The sequence below is a fragment of the Phyllopteryx taeniolatus genome, chromosome 20 (assembly GCF_024500385.1).
Source record: "Phyllopteryx taeniolatus isolate TA_2022b chromosome 20, UOR_Ptae_1.2, whole genome shotgun sequence".
Taxonomy (NCBI): Eukaryota; Metazoa; Chordata; class Actinopteri; order Syngnathiformes; family Syngnathidae; genus Phyllopteryx; species Phyllopteryx taeniolatus.
Window position 1 is genome coordinate 13,703,608 of NC_084521.1, and position 27,950 is coordinate 13,731,557.

Below are 27,950 nucleotides of genomic sequence, written 5' to 3' on the forward strand. Positions count from 1 at the left end.
GCAAGCAAGCAAAACTTTCAACTTTTGCATAGCTTTAAAGCCTTGTGGATGAAGTATCACAGCAATCTAATTTTGGACTAAAACAGAATTTTATTATAGACCCTGTTCAGCACCATGACATTCTTTATACAGCTTAGCCCCAGAGACAAAATCGAGGCGGAAGGATGACAATATATTTTTAAAAACAAAAATATTTAGCTGTCAACACAGGTAGACATTTATAAAGAATTTCTTTTGGTAGACATTCACGACTTCAAAAGAGTGCAAGTTAACCCCACAGTGCAAAGTCCACAGTCGACAACTAAAAATGAGGTGGTGGTCTGACATTTCCTTTAAAAAAATAAAAATAAACCTGAGCAATATTTAAAGGAACAGTACAATCAATAAGCATGATTGATCTTTGCATGTAAAAATTCTGTGTAACTGTCTAGTGCCCTTCTGTGCCTTCGATGCACCATTAAAACAGGATAAAAGTAATGTCTTTCATGAGTTTGTAACACCACTGGGTTCTATTTTATGCACCATTTACTGCCCAATTCCTTTCACTCAGCCATAAAATTTAGTACAAAACACATTCAGCTGTCCAATTTAAAAAAAAAAAACAATGCAACTAAGGTGCAAAGATAATGCTGTATGTGAGAAAATGCAAAATTTCCTTGTAAGATTGAGGTAGATATGCTCGGTTGTACAGTTAAAGGTAGTTTCTTTATTTTTGCACCTTTTGCACAGTTTTATGGAGCTGCAAGTCATGTTTAAGAGTTGTTCCTCTGTGCCTCAAATGTCATTGTAGTTTGCATGCAATAAAGTGACAGTTTATAAAAGAGTCAGTAGCTAAAGGAGTCAATACTGAGGGTACCGGTTTAAGGACGACCCATTCTGCAAGGTGTACTGACTGGGTGGCTGGTGATGTGAGTTTTGATTGGGTGGCATTAGTGCGTCAAACACACTCTTATTTGGTGGCACAGACTGCAGCATGTTGTCCAGGTCCATGATGAGCGGAGGGGGTTGGACGGAAACCCGTCCGCTGGGGAGGATGGGCCAGTAAGCATGGCTCAGAAAGTGACCCGGCGCCACATGAGGGCTCCCATAGCCATAAAGAGGAAGTCCACCATGTAGGGGCATTAGAGGTCCACTGTTGAACCGCATGCTTGGCGGGGCGACCGCATTGGGTGGGGCGTATTTGGCATAGGAGGTGGGCAGCTCCCAAGGTGGTGCAAGAGCATCCCGCCGCGCTGACTTATGTAGTGGAGCTTTATATTCCTCATAACCGTCTGATCCCGCTTGACCATCGGGAGGGAGACGCTTCCCATGTAGGGACCCCCCCTTCCAGTCTTCCTCAGAGGAAGACGAGGAGGTGGAGGCTGGGCTAGCTGAGCTGGCAGAAACACTGCGGGCAGAAGAGGCGTAGCGGGGTCGCGGAGGGGGCGATAGCTGGGGGCGTGCTGTCTCGCCCCAACAGCCCATGTCCACATCCCCAGAGCCGCTGTTGGGGCGAAGGCTGTGGAGCAAAGAGTCAATAGCGAAGGATGAGTCCAGCTTGGGTCGGAACAAGTCCTCTTGGGGTGGGGAGAGGTTCCTGGGAGGGAACGTTGTCACCGGGTCAGTGGGCCGCGCTGGCTCGGATTCCGGCTTGTGGCCCTGCAGGATGTAAGGGGCCAGATCCTGAGCAAAGATGGTCTCATCCTGGCGAGACACAGCAGTGTTCTGCCTCTTTAAGAGTTCCATAGGAACGCAGCTCAGCTCCACAGCCCAGAAGTTACCTTTGCCCTGGGGCTTGGTGGGATCTTTTAACACCTGCGGGTGGAAGTATAAATGAATAATGAATAGTTGGGCTGGGCTGACCCCCTTTCACATTTATTCACAATAACAGTGAATAGAAGCTTCAAACTGGTTTGAGGTTTCAGCCAAAAGACCATCAAAGAGTCTTGTCGCAAGAATTAAGAATGTGCAAATAGAAGCGCTGCATTTATACAGTTAGGCCAAAAATGATTCATACGCTGGCCATATTTTCAGTCAATTGAGTTCTTATTTGTTACATGAGTGCCGTTATATGAAAATGGCTGAAAATTATGAGAAATAGGCGCAGGAAAGCATGACGTCGTTCCATGAAAGCATTGTAAAAACTATACATACAATATCGAACAAGTTTGAGAAAACAATTTGATAATTTCTCGCATAATTAGTGCAGTGGTTCTTGGAACTTTTTACACCACGTCCCACAAAATAACCAACATTAAAATACAGAAACTTAGAGTTTTAATACCTGAAAAGCTTTGTTATTGTAAGACGTTATGCAGTTTGAACACAAACGCTGCACTTCTACAAAGGACAATTAATATATTGTCCCATGTAGATAATATACATAAGTATATTTATTATTGTAAGCCAGTGTACAGTTTTAACATGAACACTGCACTTCTATAAAGGACAATCTTAAAAAAAAAAAAAAAAAAAAAAAAACTACCTGAATGATTCAATGAAAAATGTATTGCATGTAAATAAATTTTAAAAACACAAAGATTAAATGCAAATTATTGAACTAATAAAATGTTTCCTTTTGACTTAAAAGTTAAATACAACTGAACTGTATTTAAAAATGTTCAGTACTGGATTTAACAAACGTGTGAATAGGCACACAGTATGCATAGTTACAAGCTTCATTCTAATACAGTGTTACATGTTTGAAATGTAGTACGTTTTATTTGTATTTAATTTAGTAAATCTTTCCCATACCACTTGAGGGAGGGAGCCTGTGTAGCACTAGTGGTACTAGTCGTAACACACTGAGAATCACTGATCTAGAACATTCTACTCCACTACTGTGTACATTTTAGATTGTCCGTTTTGAGAAAGGGTTTTAATAATTTAGGACATGGGACATTTGGTCAAGATTTTTTTTTTTAAATCAATATGCATCTCTTAACGCAACTAATTTGAGTCATTCCAAACTAACTAACATAACTACAATTTAAAATTAGGCCACATTATGAATCATTTTGGGCTCGGAGGAGCAGACTCAAACATGTTTTGTGTTACAAGCACTACATGTTGTGCTTGTAATTTGTGGTGGTGCTGCAGTTCGCCCCAAAATGTTCGGCAACGCTAACACCTGCAAGTGTAATGCAGTGCAGTTCTACATTATTGAAAACTGCGACCACAATAATAAACATCTTGCTATATGATTACCTCTCGATGGTGCCAACTGAATGGGACAACGCTTGAACGATATGTGATTATTGTCATGGTGTCAACCTGAGTCCAATTACATTACATGAATCCAGCCAGGCACTGCCGATGAAATCTCATCCAAATGGTGTGCAACACTAGTCTTCAGCTGGAGATTATTCAAGAGTACGTTCACGCAACTTCTTTTGCTGTCAACTGTGTTACCATACAAACCTTAACAAAACAGTCATATGAAGAAAGGTTGTGTCGCACAGAATCCCGCCAGCCTTTGTAGTTCCCCTTAAAGAATGGAAAGAGGGTGCTAATCTCCTTCAGAATCTGAAACCAGACCAGCAAAACATATTGTAGATCACTAGTAGCTTGAGGTGACGCCAATGCCAAATTGCACTTGGCATTGGTTAACAAATAGTTGACTTTCCTATTTGACGTCCATGTTGAGGCTAATGTACTGTACTGTATATCTTATCATCCTCTTGCTACATATCAGCATCTGGTTGCAGTGCAGTGCAACTTGTCTTATCGGTTAACAAACCCAATAATGGCACGGCTGGCATTCACTCAAGTGTCAACAAGCTTTGTTGTTTTCTGTCTCACTGTGTATTGACTTAACATTGAATCTTCATCTTATTTTCTTGAAGAAATTGCTCCTTTGACTTACTGACTCTAGAAAGTCAAAAGAGGGACGTGCGTAAAACCCTCAAAGCGGCATTGGGTGCACTTGCAATTTACAATCAAACGCATGCATGTTTTCTATTGGCGTTTACCTCAGATAAAGTCAGTTTCTTCTCCGGCGAGCGTTGGATCACCATGGCAATCATTGCAAGGTAGGAGTAGGGCGGTTTGGGGTACCGCTGATAGTTCTTCTTCTTAGCGCCTCTCGGTGCGGGGGCCTCCCGCCGCTCAGCTTCTCGTTTGGGGTTGGCCTCGTGAGCGTTCCCGTACGACGGCTCCGGTGCCAACTGATTAGCATCCATGAATGCGCCGGTGATGTGCTCCTGCGGGTGGACTGCTGAGGGCTCGGAGAAGCTCGGTGGCGGGTGCTGGGGGACCATCTGCGCCGGACGCTGCTGGCTCCGGTGCCGGACTGTGGAGCTCCGCGCTACGTGGCCGGGCGGACGACTCGAGTCGAGGCGATGGTCTCCGAGGTGGCTGAGAGCAGGCGGTGCCATCAGGCTGTGCCCCGGCCAGTGCTTTGTCATGCTGATGGTTGCTGCGCGTTCGGACAGGCGGACCGAGAAGGGTGGGGTGGGGGGTCGGGTGGGGGCGGTCAAATAGTCGGTCCTTAACTTGCGGCAGACTGCTGGCTCCAGGCTGACTATTTGAAGAGCAAACAATTAACAGTTTCATGTCAATCCCGCTGCGTAATCGAGAAGAGAATGACGCGTTATCTGAGAGCAGGATGACTGATCGCCGGGGGGTTGTGGTTGGGGGGGGGGCTTGTGTATAAGACACTAAACCACCTGTAAATAACCTTTATGATAATATCAATTTCCCCACCTTCAACACATGAATGCGGATTTTGCTCTGGAGACGTGCGTAAACATTTACGCACGGCCGCTGCGTTTCGTCAGGGAAGATACTGCAAAAAAAAATAAAAAAAAATTAATAAAATAAACACATCAACATCATATTTAAAAAGGGAACTTTAGTCATCTGATTATCGCCAATAAACTCCGGCCGCGCATCAGTATTATGTGATACTGCACGGAGGCTCTCTATAAAGGAGGATTCATGGGGAGTCATACGCGCAATCAACAATTTCTTCCAGGCAATATACGAAAGGAATCTCTCGTTTACAGCTACGACACAATTTGAAAAATCACACGCCTTCTGATATCGTTTTAGAATATTCGCAGTTAAATGGTTTCCGGAGCTCAGTACGTTGCGCGTTTATTTTGAAACGAGTCAGCAGATGCAGAATTTTCAAACTAAAACTTGGAACTATACGAGGCTTCAGTTTTGCGGCGATCTCGCTCCCAGGTGGACTTTGCATTGCAGGACGTCATTCAAGCTAGAAAGTAGAGAGTTTCGGGAATGCACATCTTTTGTTCCAATTAACGTAGTGCTAATGTGGCATCTCTTGTTTCCCAGCAAGACAGTGAAAACAAGTTGGATTAGGAGAAACCCCGTCGGCAGGCTGACGACCAAGTGAGTATCCTTCCCATAGAGAAGCTGATTAGCATGTGAGTAGATTCTGGGTGGGGGCAGGGGGGGTACTCAACACCCATTTGTGGGTTTTGTGGGGCTGACGAGCTGCGAAGTGTTCGAGATGGGCAGGACATTCACACCTTGGACAAGGACAATCTTGCGGTCGTTTGCAAAAAAAAAAAAAAAAAAAAAAAGATACGAATCAACAAAATCGTAATTTCCTAGGACTTCGCGAGATGAACTGTCTCTGGAAATCAGTTATTATTATTATTATTGAAGGATGCGCTAATGGCCTATGAGGCTACACACTGTAAAAACGATAACTAGTAATGGTTGCTCTCATGAAAGTTTTCAAACTCATCAGACTCAGAAATCAAGGTTTCCATTTACAACCTACAAAACAACCGACAAATTTCTCTCATTGTTGTCCTCACTAATATTTTCTAAATAGCACAACAAAGATGATTGACTTTTGAGTCGAGTTTTTTTTTTTGAGTGATATCAAGAACCTGTGAGAAACTCCACCTCATTAGTGAAGTGCGCATGCGCACGCGGTCTGAACCAGTTTGAACTCGCCCGCCGACCGTACCTGACCCGTGTGACGGTAGTCCGTCGACAATTTCGTAAAACTTGACCGAACGTGGACAGTTGGATGTGAACTGAATTGTTTCTGCCATTACGAATTTTTGTCTGGTCTGCAGTTTGATTCGAGCGTTGGAACATTTTCACGGACAGGAGGCGGGAACGGACAAGCATTTTGCCCTAGCAACTAAGCTAACTAATATATTTCCAGCCCTTCGCCTGCTTCTCTGCTAAGGTTTTATTTCAAAATCTGAAGAATTTCATCGGATCACGAGCTAAGACCTTCTGGGGGACTTTCAATGCGTCCCTTGACAAATTTGTGCCTGTCCTGCTGAAACTGTACAGGTCTAAGAAGGGAACTCTTGGTGAGAAGATGGATAAACAGGTGAGTAAAGTGCTTTTTTTTTTTTTTTTTTTTTTAGAGGAGTATGAATATATTTTTCAGAAAAAGATGTTGGCTCCAGCAATAACACATTAATGGACATGTGTCACTAAAAAAGAAGTTCAGCAGTCATTGCTTTATGTTCTTTTTTTGACGGTATTTTATTTAACAGAATTTTAATTTGTAAAAGTAAAATTGTTAGCATGGTTGCAGTGTTTTTTTTAATAAGTTTTATATGTTGCTGTGTCTGACCTGTGATTTATCTTCATTACTGTGAAAGAGTTCTGATTTGACATTGTGTATAAAGTACACTACGTTACCATACTAATTGAAATGCTTGTTTTCCACTGAATCCTCTTTAGACATCCCGACATTGTGTCCCACCGAAAGACAGCAGCACTGAGAGGCCTGCCCGTTTTCCTCTGAGAAGATGCAACAAAGGTTTTCCTGACGTGCTTTGTAAGTACAGAAAAAGTAATGCAAGTAAAACTAATTCCCACGAGGTGTTTTAAAGGAGGAGTTCATCCAAAATGGAAATATACACCTCCTCAGTGCTGTCCACATAGAGTAAATTTATGGTGAGGATTATATTTCTCTATAAGTCTCGCTCCCTTTTTTTTCTGCTGAGAAGCAGCTGGGCATAGTTGGTGGGTGTTCAGTAGGAGAAAATACTTTTGTACAAAACTCATCACAAGGTTGGTGGGTGAAATCAACTGTGTCATTAATAAAATAAAAAGATGTTTTCTTTTTAAACCCTCCATGAGTCAAATGACCAGCATGGTACGGAAGTTTAAATTCAAATCAGTAGAAATGTATTTCGTCTTTTAGTTTTTCTTAGCTCTCAATAATGCATTTGTTACTTCTCTTCAGGACACTGATATTTTGGAACCAGTGCTGAACGGTGCATCTCTTGCCATCCTCACCATCTGACAAGATGACAATGCCGATACATCTGTGCAAGACCAGGCAGTTGTGTTTGAAGGGGACACGGTTCTACACAACATACGAGACCTCTCTACGGCCTTGGCATACATCTTTGGACTTCTGTATGCCCTCCACATTGATTATCCAAAGCAGATGAGGTATACATTTTGAAGCAATTCAGGCCATCTTTTTTTAGCTTGGTCACAGCGCATAAGGGCTCTGAAAACAAAGCTATTGCTGTGACTGTTAATGGGGAAGTCAGACATGACTTTAACTTGTGTTCTTTAGCTTGTTCAAGTGCATTGTAGTTGAGTCATGTAAAAAAAAAAACCTGTGGTTAAAATCCATTTGCTTCTGATATAATCATTTGTCAGTTTCCCAGAGTTGCATATTTAGTGTTTGAACTGTTATTAAAATTAATTATTGTTCAACAAAAACTAATGTATGCAAAAAAAAAAAAGGTCACCTCTTTCAACTAGCATAGGGATGAGTAGGTGATCGAAAATGTTATTTTTATTCGATAAAAAGTTCCCCTCCTGTTGTCCTTCGGTTCAGAAACGAAGAAGGAAGTACAGGGAGGATGAAGGAAGGAAGGAAGGAAAGGAGGAAGGGAAGAGGAAAGCAGGGGAGGAAAGAAGGAAGGGAAGAGGAAGAAAAAAGAGGGAGGGGGAAAAGAGATGGAAGGAGCGGAAGAATGAAGGCAGGAAAGAAAGAAGGGGCGGAGGAGGGAACAGTCAAAACAGAATGGGTCATTTTGACCTGGTTGGACAATGTGAAAGTTAAGTGGATAAATCATTATTAGAAATGTCAATTTTAGTCAGAGAAATCGATGTTGTTGACAATATATGGTGAGATTCTGTCATGCAGTATTTTGAAAGCTTTGTCGAAGTGTTTCCCACTTCACACGAAGCGCAGAACTGGTGTTTTAACAGTGAGTTCCCTGTTCATTGATGGGGAAGTTTCGAAGAACTTTTAACTGCTCAAGTTCATTATTATGGCCTTAATACTAATACTTACTATATGTAGCTGGACAGTTGTTTTTTTTTCCCCCGCGTCCTTTGTTTTTCTTTATTGGTTCTGGACTTCAATGTTAACATCTGTGCTGTGGCGCTCAAAGCACCCAAAAGAAAAAGAAACCGTCAATATTTTTTTCCACAGAAATTGACCCGATTACCCATGACGTTCTGCAATGTACTTGAGGCACTGTTAAACAAAATCAATGTTAAAAGATTTCAGATAGAGTTCAGATAACATTCAGTTGTGCTTGTTTTTTTTTTTCAAAATCTACTTCATGAGCATTTTTCAAATCTAATTACAGCAACATACATTTTCCTTTATTCATATAGGTACATTTTTAACTCACTGGCGTAAGAATTGTATGATTATTCGACAAAAAATATCTGTCTTTGGTGAAGGCAGAAATACATGGCATTGAAACCAGGATTTCTTCGTTAGCCTTACAGGATTATCCTAATTAGGTCAACAAAAAAATCCAAGTTGGCAGAATTAGTGTCATAACTTGTAAACCTTAGTTAAGTCAACAACAGGAGGCAAAAGTTGAGAAAACTCAAAAATCTCTTGCATCAAGTTACCATGATATTTTACATTTTGTCAAGGTTTTTTTTTTTTTTTTTTTTTTTTACAGCGTATGAAATAGTGGATGAAAATAAACACCCACTACTTTGTCTTGTTCTGGTTATCTCATCAAATATTTGTGGTTACATTTAATATCAATCATACTGTATATAATGGCAAAACTAAACTGAACAAATGGTTATTATGAAAACCTTTCTAGTAGGCTATTTCTCCCACATTACATCACTTAAATGGAAAATCTTGACTACACCTACGCCTACACAATTTTTGGTAAGTGGTTGTTTTGTTATTCATACATTTCTTCTTCTGACGCTACATTTTTTGTGAAATTGTTAAAAAGCCTCATTGAGATTAAACGTATCCTTCACAAGAGTGTCCTTGGTCCAGGACAACAATATATAGTCATGGAACACACACAATCATAATACAAAATAAATAAAAAGGCACACCAAAATGTCCAGTGAAATCTCATAAAGATTAGCAATTGAAGCATTTGAAAGCAAAAAAAAAAAAAAAAAAGCATCAAAGCAAGTGGTTGTTCAAAATGTCCGATATCACATGAAAAATCCATCAGACCGCGAATATTGTCAATTCATACCAATTACGGTGAATGGCCTTTCTTTTATGGCTTCTACGTCACTTTATAGCCCCATAATAATAAATACTATTTTGGGGGCATGTTGTTGCTACGTTATTCAAACACTATAGTTTAGTCAAACTTTTTCTTATGTTGACTCCACCTTATTACCCCATTGGCAACACCAGTGTGGTTACTTAAGTCAAATATTCATATACTTGCCATTTTATTCAAACATGTCTAAGTTTAACCTCACTTTATAGCTCTCACACACCAAATATTGACAATAGATGCCAATTTCTGGCTAGTCATTTTTGTTGTACATATTTCCTGTACTGATTGACCCCACTTTATAGTCCTCATAAGATAGAGGCACAACTATTTACTTTTTAGATGTTTGTACATACACTCCTGTAGATTATTATTTTTTTTTTTCATTTCAATTCAAATTCAACATATAACAGTAGGTCTTACCACGTGACTTTGCTGCTTTAGTTACTTTTGCAGTCTCAACTTGTTTTCTGATGACTTCCTAAACTTCCTTCACCTGCTGCAACTTGCTAGTGATTTACCTCTCTGAAAAAGAAAAAAAAAAGATGTCTCCCTCTGGTGGTTTCAACTCAGTATCTGTATTTTAACACTGTTAATTAACACAGTTCTTCAGAACTCCCACAAAAACCCATGTGGTGGATTTGATGGACAGAATTTTGTGTTATCTATCTATCTATCTATTATAGTGATTTCTTTTAACTTTTTGCGTCAAGTACCACTGGGGGGAAAAATACTCCAGTGCTCTCCAAGTACATACCATCAGAATCAGAACCATCTTTATTTGCATGGACAGTACTAGAGAGCACGTAACCAAGGTGACGACACGGTTAGGCGCCATCTTGATTGATCATGACCAACATTAAAATACAACAGCATACGTAAGCCTAAGTGTTCATCAAAAAAAAAGAGAAAAAAGCTTTAATTCCTAAAAAATACATGTAATATTAATGTACAGTTTGAACAGTAACACCGTGTTTAAATATAGTGAAATAAATAACTAAATAATTAACTTGAAATAATGATTAAATTAAAATGTATTGCATATAAAAGTTAAATATAAAATGCCCCTTAAAAATGTTTTCAAACAAACAGTTCTTGAATATGAAATGCAAATGTATGCAGTAGAAGATAAAAGTTCAATTGAACTGTTCTTAGGCAGTGATTCGTTAGTATACCACAAGAGGAAGCCCACGTACCAGAAGTGGTAATTGATTGGACCACGCTTAAAATACATATTTCATGCTGATGCATAATAGCCTGCCTCTGTTGTGGTTAGAACATAAAAGAAGGCAATGAAACATCAGCTACAAAGTAGCATTTGTTATATTTTGGCACAGTACGTCGAATTAGTCATGAACCGCTGTTGAAATTGTAACTTAAGCCCTTACTTAAACGATATATATATATATATATATATATATATATATGCTTATAGCTAAACATTCAGTTTTATTGTCAAAACATGCATAAATTCAAATGGCGTCACAGCCTACTATATATATAAATATATATATATATAAATATATAAGACTAACTACAATAATAGTGAATGGAAAAACTCTTGCAGAAGAAATTAATTAATACATTTGTGGGACACAGACATTAATATTTAGAGGTATAATGTTGTAAAAAAATGAAATTACTATCGTTAGAGTTTGTAATGCGCAAATCTGATTGACACTGTCGGAAAAGTAATTGAAGAATCTGTTTATTATTTGGATTGTACTTGAAAGTGGTGTGCAACTGAGGAGAAGTGTAAAAGAAGCACAAAAAAAAGATTTAAAAGAAATCTTAAAAATAATAAACACGATGGATGGATTGGTGGATGAAACTGAAAGGGGAGTAAAATCACACAAGACCTGAGGGATAATAATCAAAATTATAACAAATAAATTCATGAAATATTTCACTCTGTGTGCCGTGAGTCTACATAATATGAGTTTCACTTTTGGAATTGAAGTACTTCAAATAAATGACTTTTTCCATGATATTTCCGCTGTAGTACTAAACTCTCCCCAATAGATGGCGCTGTTTCCCCGTGCTATCGCTTGTCTCCTTTTTACCGAAGCTGTTTCAAACATGGATACTTTGGCGCCGTCTGTCGGAGGCGTAGAGCAGGAGGAGAGGTTTCAGGTCCGGTTGTTATGGTGAAGCATTTCCCTGGTGGGGCTGGCTGTGGCAGGAGCTCACACACAGCCAACAGCACAGGTACGATACGTTTTTTTTGCCCCCCCCCCTCTCCGTATTCTGCGTTTTACTTTTATGAAGTACACCGTACGGTGGTTACACTGTTTATGTAACTTATGTCCCCGCTACTTGTGAGCACGACCTCGCCGCTGAAATTATGTAAAGCTAATAACCTGCGTCTCGCGGATGCTAACACGGCAGAAGAGTAAGGAAAGCCGACTTTAGCGAAGCTCAGCGGGCATTCTGAAGTTGGCTAAAGGGGATAGCCGCCTAGCACAGAACACACACACACACACGGTCGGTCTTGTTCTATGAACGAAGCCACCTTTACCTGTCCGATGAGCCACCTGTTGAGGCCAGCGTAGCCATTCGGCTTATTGTTTACATTCATGTCCTACGCACTAATGGTGCAAATGTAGCCATGTGACCATATACTTAAACGTGACAGATTGTAAGACAGATTGTAATTGTGCTTGCTTTTTATTTCAGTATTAAAAAGTATTGATAACGATTACAATTCTAGAGCAGTGGTTCTCATATATATTTTTTTACATCAAGTACCACTATAATGGTCAACATTAACATACAATAGCCTATAGCAGTAAGTGTTCATCATAAACAAAGCAGAGGTTTGCAAATTTAAATAAAAATGTACTTACAGTCATGATTCTTTCACGTACCAGGGGTTTCAAAGTCATTTTTGTCGTTACATTGTAGTAACGGTTTCCCTCAGAGGGCCGTTATGATTGTGAAATCATATAAATGTTTAATTGCCTACTCATAAGACTACGCGTACACAACAGATTAATGGATAACTAGTTTGGAAATCGGAAGTCAACGATAATAGATTATCCAACTATTGTAACTGTCAGCAGGGGTTTGGTAACAAAAAATTTGACAATTTGAAATGTTGGTACTGATTCGAGCAGAATCACAGAAGTTGACATGCAAGATTTGCTTTCACAGGCCACATAAAATGATGCAGCGGGTCGGATCTGGCCCCCGGGCCTTGAGTTTGACACCTGTACACGAGACAGACCGTGCGTACCACTTGTGGTACTTGCACCACACTTTGAGAATCACTGAATTCTAGAGCAGTGGTTCTTACATTTTTGGAGGTACTAAGCCCTGCAAGTTTCATACATCCAGTCACTAAATCCTTTGTAGCTGGAAAAATAATATGTGATTTTTATTTTATTTTATTTTTTTCTTCCCCAAATTCAAAACATAGGTACATATATCACCGCACAAAATGACCTGTGCTCAGTTGCACATAAAAGCACTGTGTTCAAAGAACAAAACCAACAAATCATGATTTAAAAAAAAAAAAAAAAACAATAACTCAATGGATATTTATTGCAAATCAATGTAACTTTTGCTGTCGCTTGCTGTTGCCTTCCAGAGATAAGTTCAGGAATGCTCGGCTTGACCTTGGCAAGTGCCACTCTCATATCATTTTCGCAACAAAGTCTTTTCATTCAATTTTAGGTCTACCATCCTCGGAAAGGATTGCTCGCAAAGATACATTGTTACAAACAGTATGAGTATCTCAAGAGTTTTCTCTGAATTGTTGACACCGAATGGCTGAGAGCATTGTTGTTCTGAAGAGTTGTCACGAATCATACGACCAGGGTGAATGGGACTGACACACACACACAAACAGTTTGTGTTTCTTGACCGCTGCTTAACCCAGGAGATTTATTCACCCAACCCCTGGGGTTTGAGTGAACTCAGCTTAAGAACCACTGATCTAGAGGGAACCTCACTTTCAGGAAGCTGCCGTCTTAAGGGTTTTGCATGGATGAAAAATGACTCACAAAGAAGAGTTTACAAATGTTTTAAACGGCGGCACGGTGGCCGACTGCTTAGAGCGTCAGCCTCACAGTTCTGAGGACCTGGGTTCAATCCCCGGCCCCGCCTGTGTGGAGTTTGCATGTTCTCCCCGTGCCTGCGTGGGTTTTCTCCGGGCACTCCGGTTTCCTCCCACATCCCAAAAACATGCATGAATTGGAGACTCTAAATTGCCCGTAGGCATGACTGTGAGTGCGAATGGTTGTTTGTTCCTATGTGCCCTGCGATTGGCTGGCAACCAGTTCAGGGTGTACCCCGCCTCCTGCCCGATGACAGCTGGGATAGGCTCCAGCACGCCCGCGACCCTAGTGAGGAGAAGCGCCTCAGAAAATGGATGGATGGATGTTTTAAACGTAAAATATCATCGTCCCTTTGCAGCCTTGATCACAAATGTGAATATGTTGCCTCGGGGATCGAAAATGTGCCATGTAGTTCTCTTTGAATTAGGGTGTGTCACACAAATTTATGTTCATAATCAATGTTTGCATTCTTGTCAAACCAGCCTTGTAGCTCAAAATTATATGTACACTACCCATTGCGGTCCAGATTTGTGCAGTACATATACCATCAAACATTTGCATGTTTCACTAGTTAACAAATGAAATGAATATTAGCTGGCAGACTACTCGAAACAGGTAGACAAGCACACAGACAGTGTTTATGATGTCAGACCTTGGAGGAAATCGTGTAAAGGTCAGGTGACATTTCTAGATTTTATTGAAGTTGAGTGGACCTTGGTCTACTTTGATCGTATGAGGAAAGCATGCGGGTTGAATACAAGTGTACCTGGTGCATTTTCATTTCACAGGAATAACATTTTATCGTTTTGCAACTAGTTTTTTTTTATTGAAGGTTTAAGATAACAATGTTGCAATAGGTGGTTTAGTCATACTGTAGATTTTTCAAAAAATATTTGTTGTTGTTTTTTAACTGAACAGCAAAGAGTATCGGGCGGAGGAATGGGGTAGACCTTTATGTGTACAATTGATTTTTGATATTGAATGATATGAATCACATCATATACAATTTAGGAATGATGTGTTAACAAAATATGTTGTCACTGTCCAACAAAAATTACGTTGGCTACTGTATCACAAAATTGTGCATTTTTTAAAAATTCTTATTAGAATAAAGATTGTCATATTTCGGATGAAGGACAAAAACTTTCTTCATGCTATTCGTTATATCGATCCATTCCGCGAATAGTATTGAAAAAAACTCTTAATCGATGCCCCTCTCACATCCCAAAAATGTCAGTTGCCTCTGGTACCAAGAGAGGCCTTTTAGGGCCATCTCGTGGCTTCCTAGGGCCTTTCAGTTAGCGCAAAAACAGTGAATAGCCGTATCGTATTAAAAGTACGTGAACATACCTCAGGCAATCCTTGAACGAACATCTTCTCCCGAGCACCGGTGACCACCACCACCACAAGTTTTTCCCCATTTTATTCTTGTTTGACCAACACGATACACGCGCAATCCAGTGTTGTTTTCATGGCCATGGTAACGAGTGTATCCGGTCACGTTTGATTTGACAAAGCCCAGTGATCGTATATGACGTCAAAAGACACATGACAAGGCTTAAAATAAACTCGCTTTTGAATTCAAATATACTGTATCTGAAGGCGACGCGGAGTAAATGTCTTTTGCAGAGCCGATCAATGACATCATTGTTTGAATCAGCGAATTATGACAATAAAGCCGATCAGCAAAAAAGGCAAATTATCGGCCGATAATTATTACTTTTGTTCCTTTTTTCCCCTAGCATTAACTTACATCAACTTTCACAGCAATAACAGAAATAAAAAAATATTATTTGCAGCTAATAAGACAAAACGTTCTTCTTGGTAAAATGTCTCATAAGTCAAATCAAGTCCCATATACAATCACGATTGCTAATTAATATTTTATATGTTCAACAATTTAATGTGACAAAATTAATCTTGAAACTGCATGGCTCGGCCGATCCATATGTAAGATAATAGTAATGTCGCACTCCTTCCTGCTCTTTCAGGCTCTTTTCTGATGTAGAGTTGTACAGGTGACCGCAGCAAAATATTTGCAGTTTATAAGAAAATTCTGTAGATCTAAAAATTATACACACCCCCTGTTATAAATGCCTTTTTTCTTTATCCCATATAACTCAATTGATGGGATGTAAAAAATAAACAACTGAGACAATTTTACAATTCCATTGCGACATGTTGACAGTTTTGGCCAATTTTGCACATCTCTATTGGGATATTATTACAATCTTACCGTACTCATTGCTGTAGCTTCGTCACGCTACGTTATTTGCGTAACTGTTGTTGATTACTACTGGCCACTCACGTGGTTGCCGACTGTGCATCATTTGCACAATTATCATTGTATCAGCATTACCACACTACTGCTACCCTTTCATTGCTCAAAGACTCTCCGTACTTGTATTTTTATGTCCTAAATGTGTATTTTTTCATAGTGGCTGTTTGTTGTCGTACTATAGTGGCTCCATCTAGCGTAGACAATTTCCTTGTGTGTTTTAAAGTATTTGGCCAGTAAAGATGATTCTGATTCTGAGGTAATGTGGTTGAAAAAGTGTGCACACCCGCTTAGAACTGGGGATTTGGCTTTGTTCAGAATTTACCAATCACATTCAAACACGTTAAATGGAAGTCAGCACACACATGCCACCATTTAAAGGGCCTCTGATTAACCCCAAATAAAGTTCAGAGGTTCTCGGTTTCTCCTGACTTTATGTTGTTTTCTAGCAGAAGCCTGAAGTTTTTGTGCCAACACTGACTGGTATTTGGAACTGTTCATAATTTCCTCCACCCTGACTAAGGCCCCAGTTGTAGCTGAATTAAAGCAGCCTTAAAGCACGATGCTGCCACCACCATGCTTCACTGTATGAGGTTCTTGTAGTGGTGAGCATTGTTGTGTTTGCGCCAAACATACAGTACCTTTTGGAATTCTGGCCCAAAAGTTCAACATTGATTGCATCGTACCATAGCATATTTTGCCACATGCGTTTGGTACATTTCTAGTGTGATTTTGCAAAATGTGACTGGGTTTGGATTAGGGATAGACTGATGTTTTTTTTTCTGGGCCGATACCAATTATTTGTAGCCAAGGAGGCCGATAACCGATATTTGGAGCCTATATTTATTTTCTGTAAAAGGAAAAATATTAGCATCAAATTTTGAATAATACTAACTCCAACACTTCGTATAAATTTCTTTAAGCATATGTTTAATAAACACATTTTCAGATTTGCAACACGATAGTTTTGTTTGGTTTTTTATCTTAGACAATAGACATCTTTGTTTTAAAATTCTAACAAAAAGTGCAGGGAGCTACCAGGCTCAGCAGAATGTCTCATGAAGTTAAATGAAAACTTAACCAAATAAATAGCTCCCTAAAGTTTTCTACAGTAAATAGTTTTCCATAATTTCAAAATGACTGAAATGCTAATCTTTCATTTATTTTTGTTTTAAGTAGAGGTGCATCAAACAATCAATTACTCGACAACTAATCGATTATCAAATTAATTAATTTTGATAATTGATTAATCGTTTAGAGACCTGGTTTAACTTGAAATTGTCCAAATCTTCGTAATTTCAGCCTCCCAATAATAAATATTGAAGAAGATGGGAGATTTTTGTCACATGTACTAAACAGTACTTGCTAGAAAGTCCTGCAAGAATGCTACTGTCAGCTGCTTGGCAGCCTCCCTGACCAGTTTTCTTCTCGTCTTGTCATACGTTTTTGCGGGATGTCCAGTTTTTAGTGATGTCACCGTTGTGCCATATTTTCTCCACTTGATAATGACTGTCTTCACTCTGTTCTACAGTAAATGCCTTATAAATTATTTTGTACCCTTCTACTGACTTTATTTGGGGCTAAATGGGTGCCGATGTGTGCTGACTCCCATTTAACTAGTTTGAATGTGATTGGTTCACTTTCCAAATTATAAGAAGGTGTGCACACTTGTGAAACCACATTATCACAGTTGTTTATTTTTACTTCCCCTATATCTTTGCCATCAATGTATAGTGACAGGCAGAACCATTGAATGCTCTTCCATTATATGGCAAAAGATACAATATACTGTACATGTATCCAACTGTTGCCATTCATACAACAGAATAAGTCATGCCTTCCTGCGAAAATATCAGCTTTGTGTTAAATTAAACAGGCCCATATGTCACACTAAGTCATTTTGTGAGTACATTTAGACGACTTCATTATTTCAGTTCTTGTTGGTGGTGTGCCATGAGATTTAAATTGATAGATGAGACCACTTCCTGTTTAGGAGCTGTCAAATGACTCCTTGACATCCATCCTTCTCATTCTCCCTTGTCTTCTTTCCTCCATGTGCTGTTCTTGAGGAAAAAAATTCTCTTCATCTCCTCCCACGACCACACATGCAGAATTGCGATTATGTGTAAAAGCTCAACCTTGACAAGACTTAATGGTTAGCTTCTCCTCCTCTTCCGTTAATTTAGCCATATTTTCATGGTAAAATACTTTTGAAATAGGTATGATGACATTAGCGAAACCTTTGTCCCGTGCTGCTGACTCATGCAAACATGGTGTGTGATTATTTTGTAAACAGATTAGCACACTTGGCGTCCGCCAGAGGATCATTCAAGAATCATCTGCACTGAACTCAGCTTTGTTTCATCAAACAGCTCAGCTACGGTGGTACACAATGATGGTGCCATGCTATTTCATAATGACACAACCACCTGCCTACTCCCAAATGTTGCCACATTTAAGGCCTGAGCCAACCTGGGATTTAAGCAGGGCTTTGTTCCTGTGAGTTTCGTTACCGCCCTCTTGATAAATGCTTCAGCAGCGTGTTAGTGTGTTCATAGTGCTCTATTCATTACACTCGTTGAAAGAAAGTGTATGTTCCAGAACAGCTCTAGACTCCCCTTCCTGTTAAGTCATGAGGTGGGAAAAAGTCCACAAATGTCAGATTGACCGAGGAATATTTGAGCAGGCACTGAATATTTGTTCATATTTCTCCATGTTTGCGTTCTGTTCTACTTTGCCGGTTTGTACAATATCAGTGATTTACCACTTCTCCTTTTATCATATCAGTGCTGAAAGTCACAAGGCCAGGACACAGTGTTGCTCACAAGAAAAACAAAAAAATTCTTAAGCGTATTGGAGCCAAGGCCAATGTCAAAACACCCTTTCTCACATTTGAAAGAAATAGGAACACAAATCCTCGATTGGATGCTTAATTTGGAGCACTGACATAAACCATTGCTGACAGTACGAATGGTATTTGGTATTTTACGATAATTACTTACTGAACACGAGGAATCTTTTTTAAGGAATGCTTTATTTTATTGTATTTATTTTTTTGCAGTTGTGATATACTAGATAGAACTTTAATTGGGTGTTCAGAAAAGGGATCACAGATTTAGTCGGATCATGTTCATATTTTGTGTATTTATACCAGTACTTGATAGTATCTATTATACCATGTACAACCCCAATTCCAATGAAGTTGGGACATTGTGTTAAACATAAATAAAAACAGAATACAATGATTTGCAAATCATTTTCAACCTATATTTAATTGAATACACTACAAAGACAAGATATTTAATGTTCAAACTGATCAACTTTATTGTTTTTAGCAAATAATCATTAACTTAGAATGTTATGGCTGCAACACGTTCCAAAAAAGCTGGGACAGGGTCATGTTTACCACCGTGTTACATCACCTTTTTTTTTTTTTTTAAACAACATTCAATAAACGTTTGGGAACTGAGGACACTAGTTATTGAAGCTTTGTAGGTGGAATTCTTTCCCATTCTTGCTTGATGTACAGCTTCAGCTGTTCAACAGTCCGGGGTCTCCGTTGTCGTATTTTACGCTTCATAATGCGCCACACATTTTCAATGGGAGACAGGTCTGGACGGGAGACAGGTCTGGACTGCAGGCAGGCCAGTCTAGTACCTGCACTCTTTTACTACGAAGCCACGCTGTTGTAACACGTGCAGAATGTGGTTTGGCATTGTCTTGCTGAAATAAGCAGGGGCGTCCATGAAAAAGACATCGCTTGGATGGCAGCATATATTTCTCCAAAACCTGTATGTACCTTTCAGCATTAATGGTGCCTTCACAGATGTGTAAGTTACCCATGCCATTGTCACTAACACAGCCCCATACCATCACAGATGCTGGCTTTTGAACTTTGCGTCCATAACAGTCCGGATGGTTCTTTTCCTCTTTGGCCCGGAGGACACGACGTCCACAATTTCCAAAAGCAATTTGAAATGTGGACTCGTCGGACCACAGAACAGTTTTCCACTTTGCATCAGTCCATCTTAGATGAGCTCGGGCCCAGAAAGCCGGCGGTGTTTCTGGGTGTTGTTGATAAGTGGCTTTTGCTTTGCATAGTAGAGTTTCAGATTGCACTTACGGATGTAGCACCGAACTGTATTTACTGACATTGGTTTTCTGAAGTTTTCCTGAGCTCATGTGGTGATATTCTTTACACATTGATGTCGGTTTTTGATGCAGTGCCCCCTGAGAGATCGACGGTCATGGGCATTCAATGTTGGTTTTCGGCCTTGCCGCTTACATGCAGTGATTTCTCCAGATTGTCTGAACCTTTTGATGATATTATGGACCATAGATGACAAAATCCCTAAATTCCTTGCAATTGTACGTTGAGGAACATTGTCCTTTAACCGTTCGACTATTTTCTCACGCACTTGTTCACAAAGAGGTGAACCTCGCCCCATCTTTGCTTGTGAATGACTGAGCAATTCAGGGCAGCTCCTTTTATACCCAATCATGGCACCCACCTGTTCCCAATTAGCCTGTTCACCTGTGGGATGTTCCAAACAGGTGTTTGATGAACATTTTTCTTTTTTGCCACCTGTCCCAGCTTTTTTGGAACATGTTGCAGCCATAAAATTCCAAGTTAATGATTATTTGCTAAAAACAATAAAGTTTATTAGTTTGAACATGAAATATCTTGTCTTTGTAGTGTATTCAATTAAATATAGGTCGAACATGATTTCATTGTATTCTGTTTTTATTTATGTTTAACACAACGTCCCAACTTCATTGGAATTGGGGTTGTAATATATACTTTAGCTAGATGCAATGACGCACAAAAGCCAATTACAGTTTCATTTGGACTGACCTTATTATTCTAACTCTTTTTTTGTTGAACAACCTTCATGGTACAATAGACAATTAATGTTATATTGTGGTTGTCTATGGCCACGTATTTCTACTTATTTATCATTTCTGTACATAAAAGCTAACCACCCACAATAACCACTTGCCATATCCTTTTAATGGTGCCTACAAGTAATTTGTTTGATTGTGCTAGTTAAGTATAAATACTGTATCGGAAAATATAGCACACTGACTTGACATATGCTTCTTCTGTGTGTCTTGAATGTTGGCCAGAATGTAAAATGCATCCAATTCAACACCTTTGAATCAATGTAATCAATAGGCCTAATTAGTATTGCCACCTATTGAAGCCGAGCAGCGACCCATCAAACACCAACACTGATAAGTCGTCTAATGTGTCAACAAGTATGATCAGCTACAGTAAGCTTAAATGATATCAAATAGAACACTTACCCCTTGGTGTATTTTGGAAGCCTAATTAGTCTCTTATCACGGAGATTCTTGAGTTCCTTGACTGACTTCAGCTTGTTTGACTTGTTTACCGGATCATATTTAGACAAGTAGACAGAAAACACACCGTATGAGTGCTTTTGTTCAAATGTTGTGGTTGTTGTTTTCACCAATGCAACATAGATAAGAGAGGATTTTTGCACTAAAGTGTTTTTTGTTTTTGTTTTGATTTCTTGTTGTCATCATGATTCATACATCATCAGTCTGACACACAGCCTCCATCTCGTATTAATTAGTCTCTAGGGCCAATCAGTGCTGCTGTTTAAACCAGGGCAAAACAACATTTTCATTTGCCACCATACACTCTTGTTTTAACTAAAAAGTGTGTCTGGAATTACACCACTAATACAGCAGTTAACGTTCCTGTGGGGATTTTCCTTTTTCCTCCAATCCCTTCATCCTTTAAATCTCCTTTCAAATGACACATGACATGTTGTTTTTCATTGGCTAACTGAATATAGTTTTCCTCTCAGCGTGACAGGTCTCCTATTTACTGTAAGCGTGGACTGTGGAAACTGTGACTTACCTGAACGAAGAGAACTTACATTGTACATGGAAATGAACATAATCACTCTTAGAGGTCTGTGTTCTTGCTGTAACCCACCAGTCAAGGGTGGTATGAAAATGACACAAACATTTGTACCAAGGCCACTGTTTAATCCAGTGGCAGGCCTGTTGGATGAGGCCCTGGCGATCACAATCTTACTGAGTGCCTCGAATTGACCTTGCTCTCAGCGCTCACAGGCCTGAGTCTAAATAATATATAAGTAGCTGAGAAAGAGCCAAGTGTGTGTGTGTAGGCCACAGACGTTGCCCAGTTTGTTATGCTAATGAGAACTTGGCTAAGATGTTGCAACGTCTCATGCCCTAGACCAGGTTCAGTCCCCTTCACATCTGTTCACACCTCCTCAAGTCTTACCTTGTGTTTATGCTCAACACCTGTAAAGTGTGTGTTTGGCCACAATGTGTGTCAATCATTAATGACAAGAGTCCCACCGTCTCATGTTTCCTTTGGGAGAGGGAGTTGTTTGAAGGAGCTCAAGAATTAAAGATAGCAGGGGTAGGAGAGAAGTGCTGTTACATTGTACTGTAACATGCCAATTAAATCTACTGTCCTTCCCCACAGTTGCAGCCAGAAGACTTGAAGTGTCCAACCCAGTTCCCTGGAGGATCAGCCCAATAAGTTGCCAGCTGCAATGCAATATATGGTGATTTTTGAGTCATCAGCAGTCACCACCAAAGGATTTTTGAAAGCACCGCATGTATCAACTGCAGTAGACACTGTGTGAATATTTAAATACCATCTAGCTAGATCTACAAGTGAGAGTGGCTCCTATTTTGTATCCAAGTAAGTAATTTACAAGCTCAAATGAAACATCTAACCGAGCGAGAAATTGGAATTCAACGGTGGATCATTGGCCAAGTGTCCCATCAATGACATGGAGGAGAGGAGGACTGATTATTGGTTGCAATTCTCAGGTCGAATGTTTTTTGTTTTGGACACATGTTTCACTTTTCCTGCCATGATAGAAGTTCTGATCTGAAATATGGAAAAGAGACACTGCAGTCATTCTATATGTTCCTCCTTTCTGCAATCATGGAGATATGTGCCATCTGATTCCACTACATAAGTTTGAATCATTGGTGTACGTACAATTTTTCCTTTCTTTCCTTTTGTTTTTTTGGCTTTAGTTTTATAGATAAATTCCTGCACCCTCACCTATGCAATGTCATAACAAACTTCTTTAGAAGAATACAGATGACACAACACTTGAACTAAGGGAAGCAGGAATATTTAGTGACTGTGTTGTGCCATTATGGCAGCCGACCACAGTGAGTTGCTAGCTGAGATGTCCACCATTGGCCGTCTGAGTGCCACCGAACGCCTCAAACATGCCCAGAGGCGGCGTGCTCAACAACTGAAGGCGTGGGCCCAGATGGAGAAGGATGCAGCACGAGGCTCGAAGGCCAAAGCAGATAAGAAGAAGAAGCGTACAAGAAAAGTAACCTTCCCCAGTGCCACTACCCTTCTCGATGCAGCTGCACGCAATGACCTGGATGAGGGTTAGTAGAAGCATGCTTACATTTGTCATATGTAATAATTCAGAGAAGACACAGTAACCCCACCCAAATATTTGGAGTTGTCATAATTAGAGGAAGTCCTTACACCGCCATTATATGCGCAGCCTCAAGACAGTATGACACCATTCTTTGAGATCAACTCTGGCCAATCAAAAATCTCTTGTCATGTGAAAGCAGAACCTAATTTATTTGTGTCATGCAAGACCTCAGACAGTAATCCATCAAGTATTAATATGGTGATGAGTAAAAACTAGATTCAAAGGAAGACATGCATAATTGACACTGACTTGAATTCTCAGGCCGTCTTTGTCTTCAATGCCCTTTGTCAGGTGTGGGATCAAGGCTAAGAATAGGGTTAAATCCTTTAAGTTCATTGTTAGCTTGCACACTGACAAGCACAACTTTTTATGGAAGCTAGATTTCTGCAATGTCTTTCATGTAAGGTTTATGTGTATATTTGTGTATATCATCTAGTGAGGGAGCTGCTCAACAGTGGCGTTAGCCCTGATCTGGTCAATGAAGATGGACTGACGGCCCTCCATCAGGTAAACGCACATATTCCCGTCAGTCTGCCTAGTTTGATATGAAGGAGCAATCCAAAACATTGCCATGGCCTTTTAATGGGGTTCAGGTTCATTTGGATTGTCACACCTTCTACAACCCACTCAGGTTTTATAAACAAAAACTGAAAAGTTAAACAAAACAATTTGCAAGTGCCCTTAAAAGTGCTATTTGTCTGGTCATCGATGTTTTTTCTGTTTGTCTTTTATTTTGTCTATGCCTTCACTTATCTTCATTATACAAACACAATGACTCCTTCCCAGAGTTTGGTGAACATTCTTTTTCTAAACGGTTTGAGTCAGATTCCAGGGACAACGTTTCTAAAATCCTGTTTTGTCTGACGAACTCCTCTGTGAGAAGCACTTAGAAGCGCTTTTCCACCATTCTTATCTCATTCTCATGACAGCAGCAAAATATTTTTCCTTCTTAAAAATGTGATTTTTCAATACACAAAGTTTTACTCCCCACTATTGTGCACATGCTTCCCATCTGCATCGAAGCCTATACTTACAATGTGGCTCATGCACATGTCCATCTGTCCTGTCCTGCCAGTGCTGCATTGATGACTTTGTGGGCGTGGTGCAATGCCTGTTGGACGCCGGTGCTTGTATCAATGCCTGTGACAGTGAGCTGTGGACACCGCTGCATGCTGCTGCCACCTGTGGGCACACTGGGCTGGTGCAACTCCTTATTCAGTCGTGAGTTGGCCTGAGAACATTTTCCCTTTCTCCTGCTGGAAGTTACTCTTTATGGTTCAGTTGCTGCCAGACAGCTCTCAGAATTAGCATAAACAATGCGAGTATGGCTTCAGGTTTACTTCTTGACACTTTGCAAACATGTGTACGGGAATCACTCATTTATCGCAGGGATTACGATACAGACCGCCCCCACAACAGACAAAGTCCTTGAAGTAGCGACCAAGTATTTATTGTTTCAGTATTTCAAAGCTTCACCTATATACTGCAAAACCAAAATATAGTATGTGCATGTGAGGTGCGGGTCTTATGTTTGTCCACTTGGGGTCACCATGCTCACACTATACACAGCTGTGATGGTGAATGTGAACCTGCCTTAAAAGGCGGGTCTGGCCTATTGACTGAGGTGGAAGTGACCGAATGAGGACCCACAGTCGGCCGGCTGTTCACTGGCTTTTGCGTTAGCCATTGTCTGTCTAAAGTGACGGGGCCATCAGCAGGTCGGCTAAGAATGCGCTCGTGTTTACTGTATGATGTTACCGTTTGGTTCAAAAAAGGGATTGAAAGAGCACCAGTGGCTGTTTTCATCCTCCCTCTATTCTAATCACCTGTTATAGATTACACATAGATTTAACTATTGATATGGTAGGTTTAGTAGTCACCGAATTGCACTCTAATCCACGTTTCTTCCATTTTGTGTGTATGGTACCTACAGTGGAGCGGACCTGACGGCCGTCAATGCAGATGGAAACATGCCCTATGACCTCTGTGAGGATGAGGCCACACTCGAGCTTCTGGAGATGATCATGACTGAACAGGGTCCGAGAGATGGGTCAAATAACGTCATTTATGTTTACATGCACCTGGATTTATTTCAGGGTACTGCTGATAGCTAAAGCATTAGCAGGAAAGACGAGATGAAATCTGTTTGTGCAGGGATAACACAGGTGCGTATAGATGAATGCAGAGGAGCTAAAGAGGCGGCCATGCTTGCTGACATCCGAGCTCTAGTTCAGAATGGAGCTGACTTAAACAGTCAGGATGATAATGGGACAACACTGGTGAGAATTTTTCTTCCCAAATTTCAAGTATTGTCCTTTTATCTCTCCAAAGCCAAGTTCTCTGTGTTATGATAAAATAACTTTAAACAAATTATTTTGTAGGTTAAATTAGCTCATTATTCATTATAAGGTTTGTTTGTGATCTCTCTTGTGATTCTGTTGTGCAACTTTTTGTTGAACGTGTCTTCTAGCTACATATAGCATCTGCCAATGGATACCTGTCTGTGGCCGAGCTGCTGCTGGAACACAAGGCTCAGGTGGAGGTAAAGGACTGTGATGGGTGGACGCCGTTGCATGCTGCCTCCTGCTGGGGACAAGTCAGTACCGCAGCATGAGAAACCTAATCTACCTGTAGAACTCACTAAGACTATGTATGAGAGCAAATAATTGTGTTTGTGTTTAAACCATAGATCCAAATGGTGGAGCTGCTGGTGGGCCATGAAGCCAGCTTAGATGCAAAGTCTATCCTGGAAGAGACTCCCCTGGGCATGTTTTTTATTTTATTTTTGTTATTAAATGTAAAACTTCCAGCCTTGTTGCTATCATTCTAAAAAATAATATCTGAATGTTTTTAAAGATGTGTGCATGGATGAGGAGGTCAGAGCCAAACTAATGGACCTCAAGCACAAACACGACGCCATCATGAAAAGCCAGGACCGTCACAAGGGTACCTTGCAAAGACGAGCTTCTAGTACCGGCAGCAGAGGGTAAGAGTGGATTTTAGGCCCCCAGTTTAGTTGGAGGGAACTTGTGGGAGTAGGAATTTAATGTTTCTGTCTCATTTATCCGCACAGGAAAGTGGTGCGTCGTGTCAGTGTGAATGAGCGCTCCAGCCTGTACCGGCGGGAGCATCACAAAGAGGCCATGGTGTGGCAGGAGAGGGGCTGTGAGCCTGAACCCCAAGATGAGGACGAGGACCGTCTGACAGATAACGAGCTTCACCAGCATGTGAGCATTTTTAAGGGAAATCTGTCTTGTCACTGAAAATATAAATAGCAATGTGGTATAGAAAATGGTTGGATGGATGGATGACAAGTGTAACTTATAACTTTTTTCCTTCCCTAAAATATTTTATTCAAGGACTGCTCCTATTCCAAACAATTGTCTGAACTATTTAATACCGTGTTGCTTCAGAAAAAGAAACAAGTGAAACGATGGACTAAAAAGGTAGTGGAACACCAGACATTGACCTCTGGTCCTTGTTGAGAAATATTGACATGTCAGCATGTAAACTTGGAAAACACCCACCTTGAAGATACCACTGTTAGGATATAAGCATATTAGTGTGGGGAACATCGCTTTCTTTTCCACATTCAACTTTCACCGTTGCATAGAAAACAATAGGGTATTGCATTATTGTTTCTTGTTCAGCCACCAAACTTAAAATTGATTTATTTGTCAAAATTTTATAGCATTATACAAAAACTACAGAAGTGGTACCTGGTGGTTGCTTGTAAGTAGGGGGAACCATTATGCCTCCATTAAGTTATTGCAAGGCCACATAAGACTCCTGATGATGTAACTGTTTGATGATCAGATTAAGAAATATAGTGTGCAGCCCGACACAACATCACCACATTGATACAAATGTAAATGTATCATTCCTTGCATCTTACCATTTAGGCTGGAGGTGGAGCCTCGTCACATGCGGATGAGCCAGAGGCTACCGTTAGCAGTAGCATTTCAAGCTTGGGCAATGGAGGGACATCTGTTTCCCTGGCCTCTTCTGTACCTGGAGAGCAGTGGAGCGGCGGCGGTCGCACGGAACGCAGCGCCTCCTACCAGCTCAACTCAGCATCAGGGCCCGTAGACGAAGAAGGCTCAGACAGTATGACTCGGGAAAAATCCCACCACACGTTGGCCGACCTGAAACGACAGCGGGCGGCAGCCAAGCTCAATAAGTACCCGGCGCCTCCGCCACCTTTGACCCCACCAATAGAAGAGGAGACCCCTGCCGCTGCGTCCGAGACGACGAGTCCTGCGGCACAGCACAGCACAGAGACAGCAGCATCCCCCAGCCAGGTGTTCTTCACACCAGCCAGTGGAGATCCTCCTCTACTGAAACTGCGAGCCCCTGAGGAGGAGCAGTCTACCAACAAGGAGCCATGCTGTGGACTCATGTAGGGACACAGAAGTTGGACAGTTTTTACACTCCAATGTGGCTCACGATTGTTATCCTTACACTTTCCTCCCACTTCATGAGTTGATTGCATGGTGCACTTTTTTTCAATCTTCACTGATACTGTGTTCTTCACGAAAGCCTGACAATAATGTCAACATTGCATAAGTCGACTGAATATGAATGACTAAATAAAAACTTGTGACTTATTATTAAATATTGAAAATATGAGCTTTAAGTTGCACTTTTTTCAGAAACTACCCATTTCTATGACGGTACGTGCTTA

General features: G+C 40.4%; 2 protein-coding genes across 11 annotated transcripts; one reads left to right on the plus strand and one right to left on the minus strand.

Moving 5' to 3' along the window:
* Positions 1–73: 73 nt before the first annotated feature.
* Positions 74–12,355, minus strand: foxh1 (forkhead box H1). Of its 5 annotated transcripts, XM_061758191.1 has the most exons (7): positions 12,293–12,349; positions 9,870–9,971; positions 8,240–8,332; positions 4,684–4,765; positions 3,951–4,501; positions 3,400–3,504; positions 74–1,794 (listed from the first exon to the last, which is right to left on the minus strand). In XM_061758191.1, the coding sequence occupies exons 5-7, from the start codon at positions 4,383–4,385 to the stop codon at positions 841–843; spliced, it is 1,494 nt and encodes a 497-aa protein (XP_061614175.1). In that variant the 5' UTR covers positions 4,386–4,501; positions 4,684–4,765; positions 8,240–8,332; positions 9,870–9,971; positions 12,293–12,349; the 3' UTR covers positions 74–840. The 5 variants fall into 5 exon arrangements, with proteins under 5 accessions (XP_061614175.1, XP_061614174.1, XP_061614178.1 ...); XM_061758190.1 differs by lacking the exon at positions 8,240–8,332 and having other exon boundaries at positions 12,293–12,350; XM_061758194.1 differs by lacking the exons at positions 8,240–8,332; positions 9,870–9,971 and having other exon boundaries at positions 3,951–4,497; positions 12,293–12,355.
* On the plus strand, positions 5,895–27,895 carry ppp1r16a (protein phosphatase 1, regulatory subunit 16A). Of its 6 annotated transcripts, XM_061758185.1 has the most exons (14): positions 5,895–6,301; positions 6,661–6,757; positions 7,169–7,380; positions 22,273–22,792; positions 22,981–23,210; positions 23,703–23,773; positions 24,342–24,487; positions 25,200–25,303; positions 25,421–25,545; positions 25,737–25,862; positions 25,956–26,031; positions 26,123–26,252; positions 26,340–26,493; positions 27,169–27,895. In XM_061758185.1, the coding sequence occupies exons 4-14, from the start codon at positions 22,752–22,754 to the stop codon at positions 27,667–27,669; spliced, it is 1,704 nt and encodes a 567-aa protein (XP_061614169.1). In that variant the 5' UTR covers positions 5,895–6,301; positions 6,661–6,757; positions 7,169–7,380; positions 22,273–22,751; the 3' UTR covers positions 27,670–27,895. The 6 variants fall into 6 exon arrangements, with proteins under 6 accessions (XP_061614169.1, XP_061614171.1, XP_061614167.1 ...); XM_061758187.1 differs by lacking the exons at positions 5,895–6,301; positions 6,661–6,757; positions 7,169–7,380 and adding an exon at positions 11,511–11,654 and having other exon boundaries at positions 22,971–23,210; XM_061758183.1 differs by lacking the exons at positions 5,895–6,301; positions 6,661–6,757; positions 7,169–7,380 and adding an exon at positions 11,511–11,654.
* Positions 27,896–27,950: the final 55 nt, after the last annotated feature.

Excerpts from the sequence above, each read along its gene's own strand:
- foxh1 (XM_061758194.1), bottom strand. The coding sequence starts at position 4,385 with ATGACAAAGCACTGGCCGGGGCACAGCCTGATGGCACCGCCTGCTCTC. Across the intron at positions 3,505-3,950 it reads AGAAACTGACTTTATCTGAG|ATTCTGAAGGAGATTAGCAC; the intron begins GTAAACGCCAAT and ends GTCTGGTTTCAG. Across the intron at positions 1,795-3,399 it reads CATATGACTGTTTTGTTAAG|GTGTTAAAAGATCCCACCAA; the intron begins GTTTGTATGGTA and ends TTCCACCCGCAG.
- ppp1r16a (XM_061758182.1), top strand. The coding sequence starts at position 11,591 with ATGGTGAAGCATTTCCCTGGTGGGGCTGGCTGTGGCAGGAGCTCACAC. Across the intron at positions 23,774-24,341 it reads GACTGACGGCCCTCCATCAG|TGCTGCATTGATGACTTTGT; the intron begins GTAAACGCACAT and ends CTGTCCTGCCAG. Across the intron at positions 25,304-25,420 it reads GATGATCATGACTGAACAGG|GGATAACACAGGTGCGTATA; the intron begins GTCCGAGAGATG and ends CTGTTTGTGCAG.